Source organism: Amphibalanus amphitrite, unplaced genomic scaffold (genome assembly GCF_019059575.1).
Source record: "Amphibalanus amphitrite isolate SeventyFive unplaced genomic scaffold, NRLGWU_Aamphi_draft 000071F_arrow, whole genome shotgun sequence".
NCBI lineage: Eukaryota > Metazoa > Arthropoda > Thecostraca > Balanomorpha > Balanidae > Amphibalanus > Amphibalanus amphitrite.
In genome coordinates, this window is record NW_024881567.1 from 108,348 (window position 1) to 134,520 (window position 26,173).

General features: G+C 47.4%; 2 protein-coding genes across 2 annotated transcripts in view; one reads left to right on the forward strand and one right to left on the reverse strand.

Moving 5' to 3' along the window:
* The window catches only part of LOC122379085 (serine proteinase stubble-like), a 233,830-nt gene that overhangs the window by 47,281 nt on the left and 160,376 nt on the right, over nucleotides 1-26,173 (forward strand). The gene's annotated exons all lie outside the window — the stretch shown is intronic.
* On the reverse strand, nucleotides 3,754-6,202 carry LOC122379086. Its single transcript, XM_043361017.1, has 2 exons — nucleotides 5,952-6,202; nucleotides 3,754-5,033 (listed from the first exon to the last, which is right to left on the reverse strand). The coding sequence occupies exon 2, from the start codon at nucleotides 5,031-5,033 to the stop codon at nucleotides 3,822-3,824; it is 1,212 nt and encodes a 403-aa protein (XP_043216952.1). The 5' UTR covers nucleotides 5,952-6,202; the 3' UTR covers nucleotides 3,754-3,821.

Sequence of the window (26,173 nt, forward strand, 5' to 3'; positions counted from 1 at the left end):
TTTTGGCTATAAGTCGGCATAAGAAACGCATTTTTATCGGCAAAATTCGCAAAGTACCAGGTGGTTTTCCGATACCCTGCACGCCTCCTATCCCCCGGCGGCCGACCGGAGGAGTCAGTAGCGCTCCACTCACGACTTTTGGCGATAGCTCAAAACACCTTACAGCCAGAGGGCTGCTATTTGGCACACCTTATCTTTGCTTCCATACGCATCTTTGGAAACCAATTGCATTTCCGTCTCAGGTCAGATCACTGACTTATGACGTCACAAGTGAACCTCTGCAACAGTCCCAAAATACCGAAACTTCGCAATGCCCTCGGTGCCAGAGGAGCTGTCACAGCGAGATGATACTTACAGGACCTAGTATCCTCTACAAGTCTCAAAACTTGTATATCTGGGATTTCTCCTAGAGGTCACATGAGGTCAGGCCGATCGCGTGACGTCACCATTACAAGTCAATGGGAAAAATATGGAAACTGTAATTTTGACGTCGAGAATGATCTAAACCTAGCTCAAACACATGGAATCGCAATTTCATGCAATTCTTGCGATGTGCGATGCTTCACTTTTGCATCTTTAACCTAGCGTGACGTCATTTATGACGTCACAAAGGTCAAGTTTTTTTCGTCAATAACTCCTGATAAAATTGAACTGGCAAGTCGCAAAAGTCGCCAATAGACTCGGGAAGACCTACCGAATCGAATGATATACGATATAACCTCCTCCGACCAACTTCGTGACCTGAGTGCCTCTGACCTGACTTTGACCCGATGTGAACACCTTATGTTGACCCCACCCAAACAAAAGTGTAGCATTTGACGCACCGGAGCATGACAAACATGATGGTACTAAAATCGCGACTCTGTGCCGTTTTTTGGCAAAGTTATTTCTCAAAACCCAAAATCGTATTTTGGCCCTCGGGGCACTTGACCTGACCCTCAGAGGCCACCAGTTGACCTGAGACTTTTAAACCGTGCATCAATCGCTGCGTCCCCGGTCCCGTAACGGCACACATGCTTGTTTTTCCCGCGAGGCTAGCTCAATTAGGGCGAGGGAGTCGTACCCACCCACTCGCGGCCGGGGCGTAGGTATGCATAGGCGGCGGAACGGGGAGGGCACCGGGGCACCGTGCCCCCCTTTGCTTTTGGCATTTTAACATTAGCGCTATGGGCGTTGCATGGAAAGAATCGGACCGAAAGTCGGCAGTGCCCCCCCCCCCTTAATTGAAGGTGTTCCGCCGCTACTGTATAGAACAACTGTAAGCTGCAGGCTCAGCTCTTCAGTTTCTACTTTCTACCTATGCCTGCAAACACAATAAAATCAATGGAAGAGTGTTAATAGTTTAATTGTATTTTATTGATGTTATTCAGGTTTCAATGGTAACTATGTATGTCGCCGATGAATCAATATTATTTGCACGGTGTCATTTACCACCACACGTCTAAATATTAAGTATCTAAAATGATGCAGTAAAATAAGCTGCGCCACATCTGTCGACAAAATCTGGTGCCAACTCAAGGTCAAACGGAAAATGTGGTCACGTAACCAATGTCCGGCAGCTGCCTTATACCAACTGTTAGTTTCAGTTTTATTAACATGCTCAACCAGAATTTGCACACGTTTCATGCACGAATGGCTAAGTTTGGGGCGCTTATTCAACTTTGACTACTTAAGTTTTTCAAAGGCGCATGACACAACATGGCTAGATCAGCTGGTACCTACCTGTTGACTATTTTTGTTTTTGGTGGTGGTGTTTGCTGGTGGTGGTGTCTTTTGCAAGTTGGGCAATGATATAAAATAATGCAATATTTTGGCATGTTGAGTAGTAATAGACAAATAATGTATTCATTATTTGCCTGTAACATATATATTGAGACGGGTTACACAGCACATTGGGTGGACGTATTTCGTCTAAATGACTTTTTTCGACACCCTCTCGGAAATTGTTTGTATTGTTTTAATTTCCGAGAGGGTGTCGAAAGAAGTCATTTAGACGAAACACGTCCACCCAATGTGCTGTGTAACCCGTCTCAATATATTATTTTGGCATGTTTCCTTGACAGAAGCCAGGAGCCAGATTGATGTGTGCTGGTGAATGAGATGGCTCCGTCCTCCGAAGCATTATCTGATGATATGTTTTGTAATGTGCACAACAACTCTTTCATATGCAGAATTTTTAAACAGTTTCTCTGTCATTTTCCTGAAATATTGGTGTAGATAAGAGATGTCAGTACCTACTCAGAAGTACCTAACTTCTGCTGGACAAATATTTCATTGGTTGGTCGAAATAGCCAGTTAGCCTTTTTATAATTCAAGGTGAAATTTTATTTCTATAAAACTTAGAAAATAACGTTCTTATTATTCATAACCGAAGGTTTGTTGTCAATAGTTAAAACACTATTCTTTAGAATTGTGTTTTTCTATTGAAAAACAAATCTGAGTTCCCTGACAATTTGGCAAAAGCTGCGTGAGATCAGTACAACTTGATGCTCTTGAAAACGGCTGCTCCAAAAATTCTGATTTTTTCAGGATTTCTAGTGGGCCAGGTGATCTACGTTCTGGTATGGGTCTCCCCTCCGCGGACCATCTGGTGCACGTGCCACGTGACTTTGAAAATTACCGTGTTAAGCCAATGGGCAAAATGAAAAAATGCGTTCCACGGCAGATTGCTCGAAAACGATCCAAACGACCCCCCATTTTCTTCCATGCAGATCAACCACCATTCGGTGCACTACCCATGGGTATGTCGCAAAGTGGCCGGAAAAGTCCAGAACCACGTGCCACGTGCCGTTGAAAATGACCCTGCACACCGGAAATTGGGACTTTTGGTCATTTTGGCGCACCCATGATGCATACTATGGCGTGGGTGACCAAACAATGGGTGTCATCCGGTCGGCAACTGTTTAAGGTGTCGTCCAGTGGGCCAAAGTGGTAGTTTCAAACTTTTGGGATCCACCATTCTGGGGATTCTTTTTGACAATATACTTACGTTTCTTGGCGCTATGTTCATTCCACCCAGCCGGTCGTCAATGCGTTAGGTGACCCAAATGACGATTGACCTGAAGGAAGTTGGGGGCGAGGAACACGCACGTGCCATCCGTTTTTTAATCGGGCGCTTTCATCTAGGAGATTTTTGCAAATATCTTTTTGATTTGTGAAAATGACCAGCCTAGCGGTATGCCAGTCGTTGATAAATTATTATCTTGCTGCGGCCGGGCGCTTATTTGCGGTGTTTGCGTTTGGCGGCTGGCGGGCGACTTTTAGTCGTTTCGGTTAGCAGTTAGCGTCGGTGCGGTGCGGGCGGTTTTTTTTCGGCGTTTCGGCGTTTTTTCTGTGTGGTTTGCGGCGGTGTGGCGATTTTTTTGCCGTTTGCGTTGGCTTTTCGGGCGTGCGTTTTACACGTTTTGCGGTGTTTATGTTGCGGGAGCTGAACACACCGGATCCGAACGTCACTCTATTTGCAGTTTAGGGAGCACAAGCGCGTACCGCTCCACACGTCCCTCCGATCCCGTCTCCCGGGCCGCCGCCCGCCCAGCCAGGGCTAGCCGCCGACCCCGCCCCAGGGCCACGCGGCAGGGGCGGCGCCGGGCGCGGCCAGCCGGGGAGGCGCCACGGGCGGCGCCAGGCGTGCCACAACGGGCGGCCACAGCCGCCCGTAACACCCCTCCCCCACATGAGCACGAGTCATCCCACGAGCACGAGTGACCCCCCGCATGACAACCACACCAAAAACAGCCTCAACAAAACACAACAACAACAAAAACGACAACTTCGAATCATACATTCATACACACCGTCCCGAGCGCCCTCACACATGCCGCCTAGCGTCGGCCGCGCCTGAGCCACCCCGGCAGGTAGTCCATCAGTCGCCGGTAGCCGGCGGCGCTGAGGTGGACCCCGTCAGCCGAGAAGAACCTGCCGTCCATCTTAAAGCGCCGTTTCCTCCCCTCCCGCCGGCAGAGGCGTCGGCCGAGCGCGACGAAAGTGGAGTCGGTCTCGCGGCACAGTTCGCACAGCGCCCGTTCGAGCCAGAAGGCCGGGGTGGACTCCCACACTCTGCCACCGTCGCGGGCCGGCCGCGGCGTCACGCCGAGGATGGTCACGGCGCAACCAAGGCGACGGGTGTCGATGATGGTCTCCTTCAGCCGCCCCAGCGTCGCCACCACCGTGACCGGGTCGAAGGCGGCCCCCCTTGGGTAAACGTCATTACCGCCCAGCCATAAGATGACTTGGAGGTCCGTCAGCTCCCCTTTCCCACAGACCCACGCCCTTACTTCGGTCGCGCTTGACCGCAGCCAGCGGCTCAGAGTCAGCCCGGGGACCGCGCACACGGACAGGCGCCGAGGGGGGTCACACCGGAAGTCCGCCCTGCTCAGCATAGAATCTCCTATTAAGAGCACGGCGGACCCCGGCGGACCAGCCTCCGGCGAACCGCCGGACCCCTCAGCGATGTCCCCCAAGCCAAAGTCCGTGTCGATCGGGTCGCCCAGAATCTCGCCCAATATGTCGGCACCGTCGACCCCGACTGAAGCCCCCGCCAGGATGGCGGCGGCCGGAGATACCGGCTCGCCCAGAATTTCGCCCAATATGTCGGCACCGTCGACCGCGACTGAAACCTCCGCCAGGATGGCGGCGGTCGGAGATACGGGTGGTCGTCCGCCGCCCTCCTCGCCGTCTCCCGGGCGTCTCCTGTCAGGAGACGGGAACGATTCTCCATCTGGCTGCGTCCCCCACATGGCTTCACCCGCGGCACCACCATCCGCGGGTGGGACCTCCACCACCACCTCCACCAGGTCCGAGGCCGACGGCGCCGGCGACGACCACAGTGCGGAGGACGGCATCTCCGTCACCACCTCAGTCAGCTCCGCGTCCTGCTGCGCGATCAGCGGCAGCCCGGCGTCCGCGGAAGGCATACCACCTCCCGAGAGCCCTCTGAGGAGACCCTGAAGCTGTTCCTCCAGTCGCTCGCGCTCGGCCCTTTCCTCGGCAACAGCCGTCCAGAGGCTGTCTAGCTCCAGCCGCGTAGGGTCCATCTGAAACTTAAAAATACAATCACCTTTTGGTTCACGAGCACTCCTTAGCAGCACAAGTCAATATCTGCCCACCCACCCTACTTGATGTAACAGGGTCTTCCACTACTTTCGGTTTCGATCAGGAGGGACCAAATTTGATTTCCCGCCTGAAACCTTTGACACACATCCTGACCTAGTCACATAATAGACCGGTCATGCTCCTGTTCTGCCGCAAAACCGGATCGAGAAGACACATCGGTCGAGGTGGGTCAGCGCTGGAAGCGACTAACGGGCACCCACCTCGACTGCGGCCTCCCCTACTCACGAGGGACACCTCAACTTTGTGACCCCGGTGTCCCGGACCTCAGCTGACCAAGACGCCCCACTGGGCAGTCCCGCCGAAAATGGTCAGGAGCACCACACCCGTAACACCCGCTAGTTTTGGACGTATCAGGGCTGAAACGAGCAACAGTGAGTGCCTCCAAGGACGACTGCAGCTGCCCAACCTCCTGTTGAAGCTGACTTACTGTGTCCTGGAGCATCGCGCGCTCAGTTTCGGCGTCACGCTAGGCTAATGCTACCGACCCACTCGATGTTCGTTCCGTATCAGTGTTTCCTCCTTTATGTTTCAATAACTTTTACCTGTCTCATACAGGGGCCGCGCATAGTCGAGTGCGACACCATCCAACAGAGGCAATAGCCGTTTACCCTATCAAAAAAACACGACGCTGTCTCACAGGCTAACCGCCTGCGATACTACTCAGTCTCTAAATAATAATAATAAATAATCAAGGCTAACCGCCCCGAAAAATGCCTGTGGTAACCCTACCGTCCCCTCATCCACCACTGATCCGAGCAGACCGCTCGGCTCCGGCCATTATTTAATCGGCTACAGTCTAAACACAATCATGCCAAACGATAATAACACAACAGACTCACCGTTGCCGTCGCCGGTCCTACCGACCGCGCCAAATGTTGCGGGAGCTGAACACACCGGATCCGAACGTCACTCTATTTGCAGTTTAGGGAGCACAAGCGCGTACCGCTCCACACGTCCCTCCGATCCCGTCTCCCGGGCCGCCGCCCGCCCAGCCAGGGCTAGCCGCCGACCCCGCCCCAGGGCCACGCGGCAGGGGCGGCGCCGGGCGCGGCCAGCCGGGGAGGCGCCACGGGCGGCGCCAGGCGTGCCACAACGGGCGGCCACAGCCGCCCGTAACATTTACGTTTTGCGGCGGGCGGGCGTTTTGTGTTTTTTTTTGCGGTGTTTGTCTTTGGCGGCGGGCGGGCGGGCGATGCGGGCGGTTTTCTTTTTTTTTTGCGTCGTTTGCGGTGTTATGTTTGCGGTTGGCGGCCGCTTTTTCGTTTTTTGCGGTGTTTTTTTTTTGGCGGCGGGCGGGCGATTTTTAGGCGTTTTCGGTTGGCGGTTAGCGGGCGTGCGATGCGGGCGGTTTTATTGTTTTGCGGCGTTTTTGCGTTTTTTTATTTCCGGTTTGCGGCGGGCGGGCGTTTGTTTATTTTTTGCGACCTTTGCGTTGGCGTTTCGGGCGTGCGTTTTGCGCGTTTTGCGGTGTTTGCGTTTTGCGGCGGGCGGGCGTTTTTCACAATTCAAAGTTCAAACCTTCGGGCCACAGCGCTCTTCGAAAAGCGCTGCCCTCGAGTACTCGTATCTACATACATTTTCATGACAAAGAAAATTTTCCCACAAGAGTAGGAAATATGAGAAAATCTATAAAATGACACATTCTGAAGGCTCAATAATGACAGAGTGCTGCCTCAAAGAATAACCGAAGGTTTGTTGTCAATAGTTAAAACACTATTCTTTAGAATTGTGTTTTTCTATTGAAAAACAAATCTGAGTTCCCTGACAATTTGGCAAAAGCTGCCTGAGATCAGTACAACTTGATGCTCTTGAAAACGGCTGCTCCAAAAATTCTGTTTTTTCAGGATTTTTAGTGGGCCAGGTGATCTACGTTCTGGTATGGGTCTCCCCTCCGCGGACCATCTGGTGCACGTGCCACGTGACTTTGAAAATTCCCGTGTTAAGCCAATGGGCAAAATGAAAAAATGCGTTCCACGGCAGATTGCTCGAAAACGATCCAAACGACCCCCCATTTTCTTCCATGCAGATCAACCACCATACGGTGCACTTCCCATGGGTATGTCGCAAAGTGGCCGGAAAAGTCCAGAACCACGTGCCACGTGCCGTTGAAAATGGCCCTGCACACCGGAAATTGGGACTTTTGGTCATTTCGGCGCACCCATGATGCATACTATGGCGTGGGTGACCAAACAATGGGTGTCATCCGGTCGGCAACTGTTTAAGGTGTCGTCCATGAGTGGGCCAAAGTGGTAGTTTCAAACTTTAGTGGGATCCACCATTCTGGGGATTCTTTTTGACAATATACTTACGTTTCTTGGCGCAATGTTCATTCCACCCAGCCGGTCGTCAATGCGTTAGGTGACCCAAATGACGATTGACCTGAAGGAAGTTGGGGGCGAGGAACACGCCCGTGCCATCCGTTTTTTAATCGGGCGCTTTCATCTAGGAGATTTTTGCAGATATCTTTTTGATTTGTGAAAATGACCAGCCTAGCGGTATGCCAGTCGTTGATAAATTATTATCTTGCTGCGGCCGGGCGCTTATTTGCTGTGTTTGCGTTTGGCGGCTGGCGGGCGACTTTTAGTCGTTTTCGGTTAGCAGTTAGCGTCGGTGCGGTGCGGGCGGTTTTATTTTTTTCGGCTTTTCGGCGTTTTTTTCTGTGTGGTTTGCGGCGGTCGGGCGATTTTTTTGCCGTTTGCGTTGGCTTTTCGGGCGTGCGTTTTACACGTTTTGCGGTGTTTACGTTTTGCGGCGGGCGGGCGTTTTGTGTTTTTTGCGGTGTTTGTCTTTGGCGGCGGGCGGGCGGGTGGGCGATGCGGGCGGTTTTCTTTTTTTTGCGTCGTTTGCGGTGTTAAATTTGTTTGCGGTTGGCGGCCGCTTTTTCGTTTTTTTGCGGTGTTTTTTTTTGGCGGCAGGCGGGCGATTTTTAGGCGTTTTCGGTTGGCGGTTAGCGGGCGAGCGATGCGGGCGGTTTTATTGTTTTGCGGCATTTTTGCGTTTTTTTTTATTTGCGGTTTGTGGCGGGCGGGCGTTTGTTTATTTTTTGCGACCTTTGCGTTGGCGTTTCGGGTGTGCGTTTTGCACGTTTTGCGGTGTTTGCGTTTTGCGGCGGGCGGGCGTTTTTCACAATTCAAAGTTCAAACCTTCGGGCCACAGCGCTCCTCGAAAAGCGCTGCCCTCGAGTAACTGACTTGCTGGGTTACGAATATTTCATTATTTTAATTTTTAAAAGTAATTTACAAATACAATACATGGCAGTGTAGGAAGGCATACCGTTATAGGTATTTACCATTAAATCTCAGAGGCATAAAAATAATGACATTTTGTCTGCATTTCATAAGTGCATTCCTTGAAACATTTTCAAACAGCTCTTTTCAAATACCTAAAGGTTTTTAATGCATGTTCAATGCAGATTTTGAAAAGAAAACATGTTGCTGAAAAATCACTCAACTTCAACAACGCACATAATGGGTTCATTTGAAATAACGATACACACTTATCCCGCGACTGCTAGTGAGCAATGCTAATTGCTACCACTATAGTACTATACCAGTGAACAACATTATTTAAGTCTTTCATCACATCGCATGGTCCGAAACTGAAGTCGTAGGTATAGGAGCACAGCTGTAATCTTGCAACCACCACCAATCACCGTTCAGTAGAAGACACAGTTGTGGAACTGGCCGCTGAACACTTTGGTGGGCGCTGTCGGGTATCCGACGCGGAAGGCAGGGTGAACCGGGATCGGTGCGGTGGCGGAGGCCGAGTCAGGTCGGCCAGGTGCAGTGGCACCACTGGCACACCCGGGACCGCAGGTGCTGGCGGTCTCGACCCCCACCAAACACGATTTGGCAGCACTGTAAAGACGCCTGCTGGGCGTGAAGTTTTCCCTTCACCATAGGGTTTACACACAAACTGGTCAAAGTTTGAGCCAGGATATATTAGTCTAAAAATGCAAAAAACGAACAAATTTTGGCATCAATAGATTCAGCATTTCATCGTGTGCCTCAAACCGTCCATCATTTGGCCTCAAAGGAGGTAAAAATTGTTCAAAATCGAAGTTGAAAAGATGCTTTCTGAGCACATAATCTGGTAGCAATCACGTGACCTGCTATAAGCAGCTTATCGATAATTTACAAACATAATTATTAATATTCTGCTTTAAACAACATAAATCATACATTTTGAGCTTTTAGTACTTTAAATAAGGTCAAAACATCGCAAAACACAAAAGTTAATACAGTAGTCACGTGGGTGTCAGGAAATGTCACAGGTGCGTCAAATTTGTGACTGGGGCTTTACTTTCAAACATCGGATCTACCTGTTTCTTATAGGTATCTTGGGCGGTCTCGTCACAGCTTGGGCTTCTTGCTGTTGAAGGTGGCGGTCGCCGACTGCCTCGTCAGCCTCCGCCGCGACGGTCGTCAAGTTAGATTAAGGAAATCCTAATCTATAATCTAAGATTCGGAATCAGGCGAGCCCCTACGATTTGGACCAAACTTGGTCAGTGGATAGTACGTTACGTCCTGATTACGATGCACCCAAAATTTAAGCTCGGCCCGCCATATTTACGAAGTTACGGAGGTTTGAATTTCAAGGTCATTTGGGCGAGCCCCTGCGATTTGCGTCAAAATTGGTATACGGACATATTACATCCTCCTCATTACAAATATCATAAAGTTAAGCTCGGCCCGCCATATTTTTCAAGTTACGGAGTCACAAAGTTACGGAATTTCAAGGTCATTGGGAGAGCCCCTCCAATTTTCGTCAAAATTTGTATGCGGACACATTACATGCTCCTCATTACGAATATCGTAAAAGCTAAGCTCGGCCCGCACTATTTCAAAAGTTACTGAGGTTTGAAACTCACTGAACTTAGAACATCTGTAACTTTTGAAATAGTGCGGGCCGAGCTTAATTTCTATGATATTCGTAATGAGGAGCATGTAATGTGTCCGCATACAAATTTTGCCGAAAATCGGAAGGGCTCTCCCAATGACCTTGAAATTCCGTAACTTTGTGACTCCGTAACTTGAAAAATATGGCGGACCGAGCTTAACTTTTATTATATTTGTAATGCGGAGGATGTAATATGTCCGTATACCATTTTTGACGGAAATCGCAGGGGCTCGCCCAAATGACCTTGAAATTCAAACCTCCGCAACTTTGTGAATATGGCGGGCCGAGCTTAAATTTTGTGATATTCGTTATCAGGAACATTTAGAATGTCCATTCACCAATTTTGACGGACATCGTGGGGGCTCGCCCGAATGACCTTGAAATTCAAACATCCGTAACTTCGTAAATATGGCGGGCCGAGCTTAGATTTTGGGTGAATCGTAATCAGGACGTTACGTTCTATCCACTGACCAAGTTTGGTCCAAATCGGAGGGGCTCGCCTGACTCCGAATCTTAGATTATAGATTAGGATTCACTCACATCTAACTTGACGACCGTTCCGCCGCGGGTGCCGGCGGTGTCTGGCCACGTTCACCCGAGTCAGGGAGCTACTGGCTCGCGGCTGCAGGCCAGACGACTGCACGCGACGTACATAGACGGCTGCTACTCAGGGGTAGCCAGTAACAGTTGGTAGCATTAGGCCAAATGGGCGCTCAAAAACTACTACCCCATAGGGTTTGCATGTTAAATCGACCTTTTTCAAGCGAGCCCGCCCCCACACGTAAGCTAAAAGATAAATTGCCAATATTATTGTGGGGAAAGGTAGCCTAAAGCTTCCCCTACAACCTTTTTATCTAGCGTTTTTCGATGCGGAGGCCATAACAGGTCCAAAAAGCATTGGGCGCTGCCCGAGGTACCAAAAGCCCCTCCATGAGGGCACTAGTTCCTGCGCATGCGCACATTGCCTCAACCCTGTACTTGCGTAAGTTAGCGATACTGCTCACTCACGGAGTCGATCAGCCAATGAGCGTCCCCGATTACATTAATAGATGTCGCTAGCATCACGTAAATCCTGCTTGCGAACACATTTTAAGAATGAAACAGCTGCGCCATTTCCGCCTTCCATAGATTCCTTCCATCTTAGTATCAACTATAGGCTTTTCAACTAACTTTATTCTAAGTTTTAAACTATGGTTAGTATGCTATTTCTGGTTCATATAATTTAAAAATAACTGCTTTATGAATTTGGCTTTACTCGTCAGAATGGAATACGCTATTTATTCCATATTCAAAAAATATATCACCTTCCATGTAACTCATCCAGGTAAAATGGGCGCTTTCCGCGTCGTTGGTGTACCCGTTGTTCTACATATATACCCTGGCTGCTACTCGTCGTCAATGGAGCGACCGGGTTCCGGACAAAAAGTCAAATGATAAAAGGTAAAAGGATGATAAGTCAACAGACATTACGTCAAAAGCAAGAAGTCAAAAATCTTAAAAGTCAACAGGTAAAAGGTCAACAAAGAGGAAAGTCAAAAGGCAAAAAGTCAAAAAGGATAAAACGTCAAAAGATAAAAAGTGAAATTGCCAAAAAGTCAATAAACAAAAAGTCAACTAGCATAGAAGTCAAAAGACAAAAAGTCAAATGGACATAAGGTCAAAAGACAAAAAGTAAAAACGGCAAAAAGTCAAATTGCCAAAAAGTAAAAAGGACAAAAGTCGAAAGACAAAAAGTGAACAGGACATAAAGTCAAAATCCAAAAAACCAAAAGGACAAAAAGTCAAAAAAACAACAAGTCAACCGGGCATGAAGTCAAAATAAAAAGTCAAAAGGTCAAAAAGTCAAAAAGACATATAGTCAAAGCCCAAAAAGTCAAGAGGATAAAAAATCAAAGGGACAAAAAGTCAAAAGGACAAAAAGTGAAGAGGACAAAAGGTCAAAAGACGAAAAGTCAACAGGACATAAAGTCAAATTACGGCCCTTCAGAGGTGCGCTGATGGTGCGAGTCTCTTTTTGAAGTTCGTTGACCGTCTTGTAGCCGGTATACCAGTTGAGGGTGGCGGTTGATCGCAGGTGGAGGCGGGCCTGGATGGCTGGGAGAGGAAAGCCCATCCGCATCATGTTTGTTCCCAGAGTGTGACGAACGCAGTGGTTCTTGTGTCGCTTTGATGTGCCAGCCTTTCTGGAAATCTCGGGCATGATGCTGGCGATCGACTTGCTTCCGACAGGTGCGTTTACGTGCCATGGCCCAGCTTTAATTATCCATTTGACTAGGTCTTTTTCTCCATTTGGGCAGCTGTTTTTGGTTTCGCCAGAAAGGCATCTTGTCGTGGGTCCGGTTTGCCTATATGTTTTCAGAGTCGTGTACATGTACACATGGGCTTCTGGATGGTCTGCGATGGTGACTGTCTGACGGCAGGTGCTTTTGAGAATGGTGTGTTGATAATTCTCTGAGATCGCCTGGTCTAGCTTCAATCGAGGTCGCCCATGCTCACCCAGATCGTCTTTGAAGCTTCGGTGCTTCGGTGCTTCAGCTGATGCCAGATTTCACTGCCCCTGTAGCCGAAGTGCATGGAAAGCATGTAGTAGACGAATTCTGGGAGCTTTTTGGGATTTTCAAACGTGTCCTGCATCACAAAATACTGACGAATCTTATCCTGGTCAGTGGGGTTATGGGCTGCTTCTGTTTTTTAGCCTGCGGATTATCGCCCGAGAGAGCGAAACGACGCTTGGCGGCCTTGAAAGCTTCATTTGCTTTTTTGAAGCTGTCGTCCGATATGTCTGAGTAATGGTAATGGTCTGAGTAACTCTGAGTAATGGTCCGTCAAGTAGCGTTGGAGATCAGCCCGCAGTACATGGAACCAATATTACTTTACTACTCATGTTGCTTCAATAGGGAAAAAAGGGCGCTGTAGTTACGTCATGGATTTGGTAGCAATCTGGTAGCATTTTTTGCAGACATCAATGGCGCACGAGTTGTTTGATCATCGCCAATCCTATTTTACTGCACTATTTTGGTATTTCACTGCCATGCATTGTAGATTACCTTTAAAAATTGAAATAATGAAATATTCGTAACCCAGCAAGTCAGTCTTTGAGGCAGCACTCTATCATTATTGAGCCTTCAGAATGTGTCATTTTATAGATTTTCTCATACTTCCTACTCTTGTGGGTAAACTTTCGAAGTCATGAAAATGTATATAGATACGAGTATGAATAATTAGAACTTTATTTTCTAAGTTTTATAGAAATAAAATTTCACCTTGAATTATCAAAAGGCTACCTGGCTATTTCGTCCAACCAATGAAATATTTGTCCAGCAGAAGGTAGGTACTTCTAGGTACTGACATCTCTTATCTACACCAATATTTCAGGAAAATGACAGAGAAACTGTTATAAAAATTCTGCCTATGAAAGAGTTGTTGTGCACATTGCAAAACATATCATCAGAGGCCTCTTGCACCAAAATACCTAGCTAGGTAGAATCGGCAAAATACCTACCTAGTAAAACTACCTACGGCGGTAACTTCTCTTGCACCATCCTACCTACCTACCTAGGTAAATTTGACAGCTCGCGTTTTTAGGATTTGTTTTGATTGGCTGTTTGGCGGCGAATTATTTGTGGGCGCAAAGAAATAGTAACTAAAGAAAACAATTAAATGGATATTGTTTTTATTAATATACATTTTGGTATTATGAAATCATTTTTCATTAACGTAAATACCGATAGAAGTTATTTTCATATTAAATTACTTTAACAAATAAGCTTCGTTTCCATGGCAACGAGTGAGTCTTCAACCTGGCTGTTCTGCTACGGAGGGTTATCGCCTTGGTACGGAGAAGTACCTCTGTGAACCCATGGAGCATTTGGTCAATTTTATTATTATTCACTCATAAAACATTGATTTATCATTGTCTAAGCATTTTGTAATCAACAACCTAATTTACATAAAAGTACCTACCCGTGGATTATCATGTATTGTGCCTATTGTTACTAATTGAATCATTTTACCTAAGGTTTTGCTAGTTATTTTGGAAGCCCTCGCGTACCGTCAAACCGTCAAAAATTCCTCCGCGAGTACTTCTTTCCGGCCTTCGGTGCAAGAGGAAAACAGCCGGTCGGACTTTGACAATTGGTAAGTTCTTATGCCGCTCGGTAGAATTTCTAGGTAAATTTTCACGGTAGCGTTTTTTGGTAGGTAGTTTGGTGCAAGAGAATCTAGGTAAAATCTGAATTTACCTAGGTAGGTACTTTGGTGCAAGAGGCCTCAGGTAATGCTTCGGAGGACGGAGCCATCTCATTCATCAGCACACATCAATCTGGCTCCTGGCTTCTGTCAAGGAAACATACCAAAATAAAATGCATTTTTTATTTCATTACCTACCTTGCAAAAGACAAATAGCAAACACACCACCACCAAAAACAGAAAAATAGTCAACAGGTAGGTACCAGCTGATCTAGCCGTGTTGTGTCATGCGCCTTTTCATAAAACTGAAACAAACAGCTGGTATTAGGTATATAATTATAAAAGAACAAAAACCACAGCAGAGCTTACTCAACAAGGCATAATAATGAATTTTAAAAGTAACATCCAAACTGGCACCTCCGAAGATGTACCCACCTACCAGCTACCTGCACATTTCTATGTGCTGCGCAGCCGCAGTTTGCAGACTACACAGTCACTACACACAATTATGAGAGATAAAATAGATTTGATCAATCAAGTACGTCAGGACCTGGTATGCAGATTTACGAGTTTTCTCAACATATTCAACTACTAACAATCAAGATAGAGCACCTTGTGATCTCAGTGATTCCGCCCGCGGATCCATCTTAGCTGTTTTGCATTTTCAGTTTTCAATTGAAATATAAGTTCAATCTGGGAGACACATCTTGCATCATTATGTTTAAACAATTATTAAGCCAGAACTATTGGTTTTACTTGTGAACTTCACTTAATCAAAAGTTGATTTAATTTTGAAGTTGATATAATTTGCATAATGCTACGATCACGGCGCACCAAATCACAGATAACTTTATAATAACTCAGCAAAAGCCATACTCTTCAGCAAACTATATGAGCGCTATCTGATCCATGCTGCGTTGAAATAATAAACAATCGCCAAAATAAGTCAAAATATGACAACTCAATTGGAACTTGGAAGAAACTTCATAAAACTTATTTGTGAGGCAATGCGCAACAGAAATGCCAGGGAATATGGTCGTAGTCTGGACGTCTGTCATTTCAGCAGCAACGAATATCAGCCTCACAGCAGCATATTTCGGGGTCTTTCGATTTGACTGAAAATCGGTATACAGGGCCTCCTCGATGCGCTGATTCCGAAGATGTACCTCTTTGGGGTGGTATTTTGCACCGTTAACGAGTTAACGGCCAATTAACATTTTAACGGGAAACGGCGGGGTCTGTCGGTTTGGCTGAAAATCGGTGTACAGGGCCTTCTCGATGCGCTGATTCCGAAAATGTACCTCTTTAGGGTGGTATTTTGCACCGTTAACGAGTTAACGACCAATTAACATATTAACGGGAAACGGCGGGGTCTTTCGATTTGGCTGAAAATAAGTACACAGAGCCTCCTCGATGCGCTGATTCCGAAAATGTACCTCTTTCGGGTGGCATTTTGCACCGTTAACCCGCGCGGGGCTGGGGGGGGGGGTAATTTTACCCCCCTCGCCAATTTTTGCCAAACTTTAAGTACCTTTTCGTACATCAATTTGACACGTTCTCTGAAAAATTGAGCGAAATCCGTCGGAAATTTTTGAGAAATTGACGTTTTAGTGACGTCATGTTCGCCATTTTCGCCTCAAAAAACGGCAAAATTTCAAACGCCGCTAACATCTTCATTTTTAAAGGAATCAAGACGTAACAAAAAGCTTATACGTAATTCTACTTTGTCTGTCAAATGGCTATCTCGGTTTTTTGAAAATTTTGGATTTTGGCCCAAATTTTTTCAAAAAACTGACTTTTTGGGAAAAAAGCTATAAAATCCAAAATTTTGAGTGTATCAAAAAAACCGGAATATATGTCAGAGAAGTGGTCAATGTGCACCTACATACCAATTTTTAGAAGAATCGGTTCAAAAATGTGGGAGTTATTCAAAATTTTATGACGTCACGGCACAAAAATATTGAAAAATGATTTTTTTTTGGAAGTTCTAGACCTCGTACGGAAACAAAAATAGCACCATTCGATTCGCCGTGAACAACTGCATCAGATAGACACCTATTTAGGCCTTAACAACCAACTTCAAAATTTGACCTCACTTGACCTGACCTTGACCTGACCTCGACCTGAAATTCATCCAGCGGTGGTCCATATCACTTATTGAGTGTGCCTATTGAATTCTATGAGTAAAATGACCCATAAAACATGTGTCGCACATGCCCTTTTCTATATTTTGTTTTTGGTGACCTGACCTGACCTGACCTTGACCTTGACCTCTGAATGATATTGTATGCAACGAATATTGTCTTGGTAGCCTAAGAACACGTTTTGGGCAATCAGTCTCAGTCCATGACTCCATTCTTCGGCAACTACGGTGCAAGGCCGATACTGTAGACACTTTCAATTTGTACCCTTGACCTGACCTTGACCTTGACCTCAAACTTTAAATTAAGTACATGTTTTTAGTTGTTCGTGATAAGATCTTTCGATTGGCGTTTGAATTTTCCAAATCGGACCATTAGTTCGGGAGATAACAGGGTGGGGGTAAAATTTACCCCCAGCCCCGCGCGTTCGGCTGGAGACCCCAGCCCGCGCGGGTTAACCAGTTAACGACCAATTAACATTTTAACGGGAAACGGCGGGGTCTTTCGATTTGGCTGAAAACCGGTATACAGGGCCTCCTCGATGTACTGATTTCGAAAATGTGCCTCTTTGGGGTGGTATTTTGCACCGTTAACGAGTTAACGATCCGTTAACCCGCGCCCCACTGGGGGGGGGCTATTTATAGCCCCCCCTCCCGTTTTTCTGCAATAACTTCCAAACCGCTTTACGAATCAACGCCAGACTTTCAGTACCTTCGGCTGCATCAATTTGACACCTTGTGTCAAAATTTGAACTTCGTAGCTACTATAGGTCGGCCGGAAATGACGTCAGAGTGACGTCATGTTCGTCCAATTTCGACGCAAAACATTGAACCACGGCAATCGCTCCCAAGAGCTCAGTTTTTAAGCTAGATCCAATTTCCTTGCATGAAAGAACTCAGAATTGACCGCGCTATCAAACTGCTATCTCGGATTTTCAAAATTTTGAAAATTTCGAAAATTTTATAAAATGATATTCAAAATTTATATTTTTATATTTTTTTTTCAAAAAGTTTTTGACTTTTCGAAAAAACCGGAATATATGTGACAGAACGCATGGTTATGACTAACTGTAGCAAGTTTTAGCTAAATATCTTCAAAAATGGCCAAGTTATACGCATTATTACAAAAAATTCACAATTATTAATTTTTCAAATCAATTTTTCAGTACGTATTTGGCATCGTACACCAATATAAATGGCACCATCGTGTTCCTGAGCTCAAACTGCATCCAATAGACACCTTTTTTGTTGAAAAATTTCAACTTCAAAATTTGACCTTTTTTGACCTGAAAGTGACCTGACCTAAGCTAATTTCGACTCAAAATGACCTTGAATGACACAGACGACATCAAATTCGAAATCTATGGCCTAAATGGACCATAAAACATGTGTCACGTGACCGACGCATGATATAATATTTTCGTGACCTGTGATGACCTGACCCTGACCTGAAAATCAAAGTACAAGTTTGGTACCCTCAAGGTATCTAGAGCATCTGTTCACAAGTGTGGAAACCAAAAATGAGCCTGATCTGACTTGTAAGACGGCGGCCAGCGCCCAAAATGTGAACAAGCCAAAGTGCTAATAATTTTTACTTTGACCTGACCTGTGACGTCATCGGTGACCTCGAGGTCAATGAAATTAGGTTTCGCTCGACAGTTTTTCCGGGGCTATCAGACGCCGTTTGAATTTTGACGATCGGCCCAGTAGTTTCGGAGTTAGGAGGGGGGGGGCTATGAATAGCCCCCCCCCCAGTAGGGCGTGTTATACACAGACCCCAGTGGGGCGCGGGTTAAAGGGACCCTCCCACCTTAACATTAGATTTGAGTTGAGATAGCCAAAATGGGGTCCCTGGCTCACAATTACCGGTTTCGGCACTCACAACATCGAGAAATGCCTTAAATCGGAAATATTGAATTTCAAAATTGCAGCATTTTGATTCAGAGGGGCTAATGCTTAGGAATACCCCTCTGAATGTGTGACGTCAGCGCAAATATCTAACGATTTTTAAATGTTTGACTAAAACGTTTTGTAGCACGCGGTGGTATATGCTATTTGCGCGCAACATCTGCCGCAAACGCCGCACTTCTAAAATAAAGTCGCTAGAAACAGCGGAGATCCCAAAAAAGTAAACAAAAGTAAAAGTCTAATATCTTGAAAACCGGTGAATATTTTTCGGTGAAATTCGGTAGATATTCGTTTTCGCTCTTTCTGAACCGAGCGACATCACTTTCATGCCAATTCATAAACTTTTTTGAAGGTGGGAGGGTCCCTTTAACGATGCAAAATACCACCCCAAAGAGGTACCTTTTCGGAATCAGCGCATCGAGGAGACCCTGTACACAGATTTTAAGCCAAATCGAAAGACCTCGAAAATTTGCTGCTGAAAAGTGAAATCGATATATACTGCTGAGATGTTTACTTTTGTTTACTTTTTTGGGATCTCCGCTATTCCTAGCGACTTCATTTTGGGAAGTGCGGCGTTCGCGGCAGATGTTGCGCGCAAATAGCATATACCACCACTGCTTTACAAAGATGTTAGTATAAGGTTTTAGTCAATGCACATCACACACTTCACAAAAAAAAAACAAGACATAAAACATCATTCGTGTTGATTCGATAGGAATTTTAGAGTCTTTACACATATTTGAAGCGAAACCGACCATCAATGACCGGTCATCTGCGTTTAAACTAAGTATCGTTCTTAATCTGAGTTTGTTGAGTACTTGAATGGCATAGATTCCAGGATACAGTTCACTTGTGAAATGACGGACGAGGGCGCTGGATCTGTCCCTATGCTCGATACCTTCGGACTTGCGGACTTGCGGACTTCTTACAGCGGCAGTTGGACAGTTTGCATCGTTGGTCTACACTATGGTTGGAGACTCACTCACACTAAACCCGGCCAAGTGTAAAGTGTTAACGTTAACACTTCGGCATGCTCCAACTGTCGGTGTGTACACTGTGGGAGGCGAGCAGTTGGAGAGAGTTGGTGTGATGCGAGACCTGGGTGTGTACAGGGACCCGCAGTTGCTTCTGTACACACTAGTATTTCAGCGTATTCTTTGCCTGTGACACCGTTGGAGGCGAATTGGGAAATGATTGTGTGCTTATTAAAACCACCATCTGAAGGGCTTTAAACTGATGTGCTGCTCTGGCTGGTGTAGCCAGTAGAAACACTGTAACATACAGATATCTCTTGTATTTCGCCACAAAATCGAGACATATATAGTTTTACATACGAACTTAGTTATCTAGTATTGCACACATGTTGGCGAGAACAACGAATGTAATAAACGAATACATATGGTTTTTAATATACACATAGCCAATGCAGCTGTCCAAACAATACAGCAGTTAAAGCGAACGGAACGTTAAAAGGGGAGCGCATAACTTAATCGAAGGCTTTAGCAATTTAGAGACTGGTAAAAGCGACACCTATTAGCAAAACTGTAACTCGCGGTTCACAGCATCTAGCGGTGACCGGCAGAGGCAACGGCCGACAGAAGCACATGGCTACATCACTCCCCCGCCCTAGTTAAACACCATAAAAAGATGTTTGGCGGCGAGTACGCGACGAACGGCGCACACTGGGCCGGGGGCCCGGAAAAGTGCTAGAAATTATCTGTGATTGAGTTGTTGATCTCAGTGACAAGCAAACATGCTAAAAACGAAGTGGGGCTGCTTAACCCTCGCCGGACCCAATGTCGGGCCCCCACCCCCTCGGCCAGCCGAGGGGGGAGGGTTGGTACGACCCCTTTTCGCCGTTTCGCCCCTAATGGAGCTAGAGCCTCGCGGAAAAAAACAAGCGTGTGCGCCGTTTCAAGACGGAACGATTGATACCCGATTTTAAGGTCCCAGGTCAATCGGTAACCTCTGCGGTGAAGTCAAAAAGCCCAAGGTAGGGTTTAGTTTTTGGTAAATAATTTCGCAAAAAATGGCCGCAGAGCAGCAATTTTGGCACCATCGTGTTCGCCTGGCTCAGGCGCGTCGAATGGTATACTTTTTGTCCGGGTGAGGTCAACTTAAGGTGTTGACCTCGAGTCAAGGTCAGGTCAAAGCCCATCAGGCCACGAACTTAATCGAAGGAAGTCGTATTGCATATCATTTGATTCGGGAGGTCTTTCCGAGTCCATTGGTGGCTTTCCCGAGTCGCTGGCTCAACTTGATCATGAGTTATTGACGAGAAACTCCTATGACCGTAGTGACGTCATAAATGACGTCACAGAAGGTCAAAAATGCAAAAGTAAAGCATCGGATCTTGCAAAGAGTGCATGAAATCACGATTCCGTGTGCTTGAGATAGTTTGAGATCATTTCATGCGCAAAAACAACAGTTTCCTTATTTCCCCATTTACTTTTATTGGTGAGGTCACGTGACCTCGAAGAGTAGCAGGCATTAGCAAAAATTGCGAGTAGAGCATGACAGAAAGATGATTAGTGGTTTGTATGGCATGGTAATTTTTAGCGGCTCGAAATAACATTTCTCAAAAAGTCTGACTAAAGAGCAAGTTGTTGTTGATTATCATTGACTTGTGTTTGGGGGTTAATAATGACTGAATTTTTTAGTTTGGCCCAAAATTTTTGGCAGCATTGTGTGTGTTGATCAATTCTGAGCTCAGGGACATATATTTTATTCTGATTATACGCGTTTGTTTTTCACAACTTCCAGCGCTTTAAAGAGCACCGGGCCTTCAGTAGAGCGGCGAGGTGACAATTGCCCCTACATCATGTGGTTTACTGGCGCATATCTCGAAAAGTAGCAGAGAAAAGCAGCAAAGCACCTATATGGAACAAAAGATGAGTAATCAGAGGCTAGTATAAAATGTTCATCTTTAGCCGCTCGAAATCACATTTTTATAAAAGTCTAATTAAAAAATTAGATATGATTTTTAATTACGTCTTGCAGCTGCTTGCAAAAAGCTAGCTTATTTTGCAGAAAAGCGATGAAATATGTAAGAATGATGTTGGCACAGTGAACAACAGTGCCCTGAACTAGTCTGACAAAAAATTTCGTTCAAAACGACGATTGGGCAGCTAATAAATTACCACTAAAGATCAACATGAAAATCGGTAAATGTGGTGGCCGCTAGAGAGTCTAAATTGTCTTGTGTTTGGTGACATCTGACGACCTCAATTTTGACCTTAGGGAAAAACTGGCATCGGAATCGTATTCTTCGATCAATTTGGGATTAAATGATACCTATTTTGTTCATATTGCGGACAGTCAGTTTGGGGGAATTTCTAGCGCTTTTTCGGGCTGCCGGCCTACAGTGCGGCGGAGAGGGGGTGGCGAAGCAGGCGGCGGGTCCGGCGGCACGCGGCGAGCCGGGCGAGAGCCGCCGGGGGCACCTGAGCGGCTGGGTGCAGGCGATGCAGCAGGCGGGCGGTCCACCGAGCTGTCTGTCGCTGTAGTAGGCGTGTCGTTCACCAGGACGTCCGGTGCTGCAGGCGGCGTCTGCCTCTGGGGTCCACGTGACTGAAGCAGCTCGGTCGTCTGAGGCAGTCAGGCCGTGGAGAGGTGCCAGAAGAGCAGCAGCGTGTGGGATGAAGCGGTGATAGAAGTTGATCATCCCCAGGAACTTCTTGAGGCTCTTCTTTGACTCTGGACGGTCGAAGTTCTTGATCGCGCTGACTCGATCGTCGAGAGGAGTGATGCCTCCGCTGGAGATCTGGTGGCCGAGGTAGGAGATGCTTTCCATGCCGAAGGCGCACTTCGATGGGTTGAGGAGCACACCGTTGCGGGAAAGACGGCTGAAGACCTCTCGGAGGTGTGTGAGATGTTCCGAGATGCTGCTGCTGGCGATGAGGATGTCGTCTACATAGACGAAGGCGAAGTCCAGGCCACGGAGGATGTGATCCATGAACCTTTGGAAGGTCTGAGCGCAGTTCCGGAGACCGTACGGCATACGGAGGAACTCGAAGGCGCCGAAGGGCGTTGTGATCGCTGTCTTGGCGATGTCTTCTGGGGCCATCGGTATCTGGTTGAAGGCCCTGACGAGGTCGAGCCGAGAGTAGATCGATGTCCCAGCGAGGCAGGCAGTGAAGTCGTGGATATGTGGTAGTGGGTACCGGTCAGGCACTGTGATGCGGTTCAGTGCACGGTAATCACCACAGGGTCTCCAATCTCCAGACGACTTGGGCACCATGTGCAGCGGTGATGCATACCGACTGCTGCTGGGTCGGATGACTCCGAGACTGAGAAGGCGCTGGAACTCTGCCTTGGCAGTGGCGAGTCGAGCTGGATCCAGACGGCGTGGGCGGCAGAAGACCGGAGGGCCGGTAGTCTCGATGTGATGTCGGACTGAGTGCTGTGGCTCCGGATGATGTGACGGCTGGGTGAGGCTGGGGAATTCTCGAAGGAGGTTAAGGAATACTGGGTTGTCGGTTCCGACGACGGCTGTCAGTCCGGTGGATGGCACTGAAGAGTGGGAAGCAGGTGAAGACAACTCAGTTAGGTGGTCGATGAGACGGCCTCTCTTGGTGTCGACGAGGAGATCATACGAGGAGAGGAAGTCGGCTCCTAGGAGAGGATGGGAGACGTCCGCGATGATGAAGATCCAGTTGAAATCTCTTCTGAGGCCGAGAGAAAGCGTGAGCATGCGCTGACCATAGGTCTGGATGCTGCTGTTGTTGGCGGCTTGCAGATCCAGACCGTTGGTTCCGCGAGCACGATCGGTGGGTGTCGCTGGAAGAACACTGTACTCGGCTCCAGTGTCGATGAGGAAGGTGATACCAGTGTTGTTGTCCTTGAGTCTCAGAAGGCCGCTTGCTGGAGGGACGTCAGGGTTGAGCAGGGCAGGTGCAGACGTCTGTGTCACCTGTCCTACTGCTGGTTTCCCGAGGTCTGAGTTGCGGTTGTAGACCACGAGCACGGTGACTGACATGAGCGCGCGTTGGTACCGAACTTGTGGTGGTACCAGCAGTAGGAAGCACCAGCGCCGGTAGATGTGTTGGTTGCTGGGCTGGGTGACCGGGCAGCAGCAGACAGGTCGCGTGGTGGACGGTGGCGAGCGCGGCCGGGGGCACGGGATGCAGACCTCTCTCGGCGGCGCGTCTCGTCCACCAGTGTGGCGACTGATGTTGTGAGGGCCGTGATACCAGTCAGCAGCTGGCTCATCAGGTCTTGGAGGTGGAAGGGTCCTGCAGGAGCAGCAGGTGAGGCTGCAGCAGGCGCAGAAGTCGATACCGCGGCGAGAAGACCTGAGGTAGGTGCAGCGACGTCCGACTGCTGCGGAAGCTCCAGGAGTCGGTCGGCAGTGCTAGCGATGGTCGCAAGGTCCGTCCCAGGCGGCAGGCACTGGAGGAAGGGCTGAGTCCGAGGCGGAAGAGCATTGAGGAAGATCTGGCGGATGAGTGGGGAATCTTGTGAGCCTTCAGCTTCAGCAAGGTCCAGGAGATGCCGAAGGAATTGGGAAGGACGCCTGTCGCCGAGTTGTTGGCCAGAGAGCAGGTAGCGAAGACGCTGTTCGACTGATTTGCCGAACCGCTGACGGATGGCGTCGGAAAGGATGGTGTAAGGTCGGTCTAGAGGAGGGTTGCGGAGGATGTCGGTGAAGTCGCGCAGGAGGTGGCCAGGAAGGAGAGTAGCGGCGATCCGGAAGCGGCTGAGCTCATCGTCCACAGCTGCCTGAGAGAAGAAGAGGTCGAGCTGGACGAGCCAGATCACGGGGTCCTCCTCGAAGAAGCGCGGCGGCGCGACGTGGCTGCGTGGCGCAGTCGCCATGCGGAGGTAGTCCGGTTGGGCGGCAGCGGCAGCGGCAGCAGCGGCACCGGAGGCAGCAGCAGCGGCATGCGAGGCGGCGGCGGCGGCTGCACCGGCGCCGGCAGGCTGGGTCTTCTGGTCCATGGCTGCCGAGAGCAATGGTCGGGAAGATCGGTGGCGGCGACGGCGATCCGGCGATCACCAGGTGCTGCGGTGCAGCTGCAGAGGTAGCCGGACGGTGAGGTGAGCCGATGAAGTAGCTGGACTGCAGTGCAGCAGTAGTAGTCGGCGTTATCCAGATCCACACAGCACAAAAGAAGGATCCTCGTGGAGACACACCATCCGCCACTTCCTTCCTACACAAAGAGAGCTGGAGGAGATAGCTCAGGGTGCAGGCCAGTGTCGGTGTGCCAGGGAACACGAGGGGATAGCGATCCCTTAATGCGTAGAACGCGGGGTCACCAATCTGGCTGGTGTAGCCAGTAGAAACACTGTAACATACAGATATCTCTTGTATTTCGCCATTTCATTTTTTCATTTCATTTGTTTTAGGGCATTTCGGTCAAAATGACCATTGCATGCCCATTTGTGAGGATCAATATACTATTTTACGTCATGTAGTTTTCGTCTCAGTTGCCAAGCTAAAGTTTATCGAAGATTCTAATTTCACGGAGATAAGAGAAGAGGAGTTCGATCAATTCTTCTGAATCACCGAGGACGGAACCCAGGGTGAAAGTCATATTCTTCCGGTTGCAGTATTCAATCATCCGCCTTCTTTCATTGTCAAATTTTCTACATTCGATGATGATATGCATGACAGTTTGTGCACAATTGCATATTGTACACCAAGGACGAGCATCTTTAGTGTAAATATAACAATGTGTGTACCTTGTATGGCCCAATCTCATTCTAGCTAGTACTTTTTCTTCATGTCTATTGTTCCTCTTAGCTGTGTGCCATATTTCGATTTTTTGTTTTATTTGCTTGAGTTGTGTGTATTGTGTTGCTTGTGTCCACTGTTCTTGCCATGCTTTGAGCACTGCCTGTCTAATAGCTGCTTGTATTGATTGATAATCAGTGGGAATGTGTGTGATAGCTGAAAAGGCCAATGCTTTCTTTGCGTATTCGTCTGCTTTTGTGTTTCCATGGATACCACTGGGAATCCGGTTGCGCCTTACGGTGACATTTTTGCGCCCTCATTGCACACGGTGCGCCTCAAATTGACTGCACTCTCAGTCGACTGTCATCGAGATATTGCACACAAAAGTGCGCTTTGACTGAACAAAAATTAAAAAGACCAATAGTTCTTAAACTTTGCATGACATGAGCCTGAAAATGCCGTAAACATATAAATCGAAGTGGTAGCATGACACTGGGTGCATTGGACACTTGATATCAACATCTTATGCTTTGGTATTCAATAACATTCATTCCCACTTCAATCTGCACATTTCGTCGACTAAATGCACCGTGAGTCGACATTATGTAATTTGCTGTAATGCCAGTGGACATTTTAAAATATCATTTATTTCGAAAAATAAGAATAATTCACTGCATTCTTGCACATGAATGTGATGCTCGAGGTCTGTTTTGTCTAGTTTTATTCGGAGCATCGTATTTTCCATCGCCTTTAAGTGCAATAGGCATTTAAAGAAAATTTGCGTCAACTTTCCGCACAGGGCGATGTCGGTGAATCAAAGTTTCACTTGACATTTTAGCCAAAATCGAGTACAACAATTTTTAGAAAAACACTGAATATAGATGAAAGGGCCTGCTAGTATTGTGCGCAGTGTTGAAAAATGTTGGAAAATACCCGACTTATTGTTAAATACATCTTATTTCATTTAAAATATCATTTTAAAGAAATTCTTCCAGTAGAATTATGGCGCAGTTTTGAATTTTGCGCCCTAGATCGTCACAAAATTGTCAGATATCAGCGCAATGGGCCGTACAATGACATTTTACTGTTAGATAAGGGCGCATGAAGGAAAAAATGTCGTATTTAAGTTCATTATATGAAAAAAACTTCATGACCATAAGGAGTAGGACCGATCGCTCACCCGGCCCTGAGGGACGTCTGAGGGCCCCGTAGGTCCGATGAGGGCCCTTCAGATAGATCGGATGACGGCT

Excerpts from the sequence above, each read along its gene's own strand:
- LOC122379086 (XM_043361017.1), bottom strand. The coding sequence starts at position 5,033 with ATGGACCCTACGCGGCTGGAGCTAGACAGCCTCTGGACGGCTGTTGCC.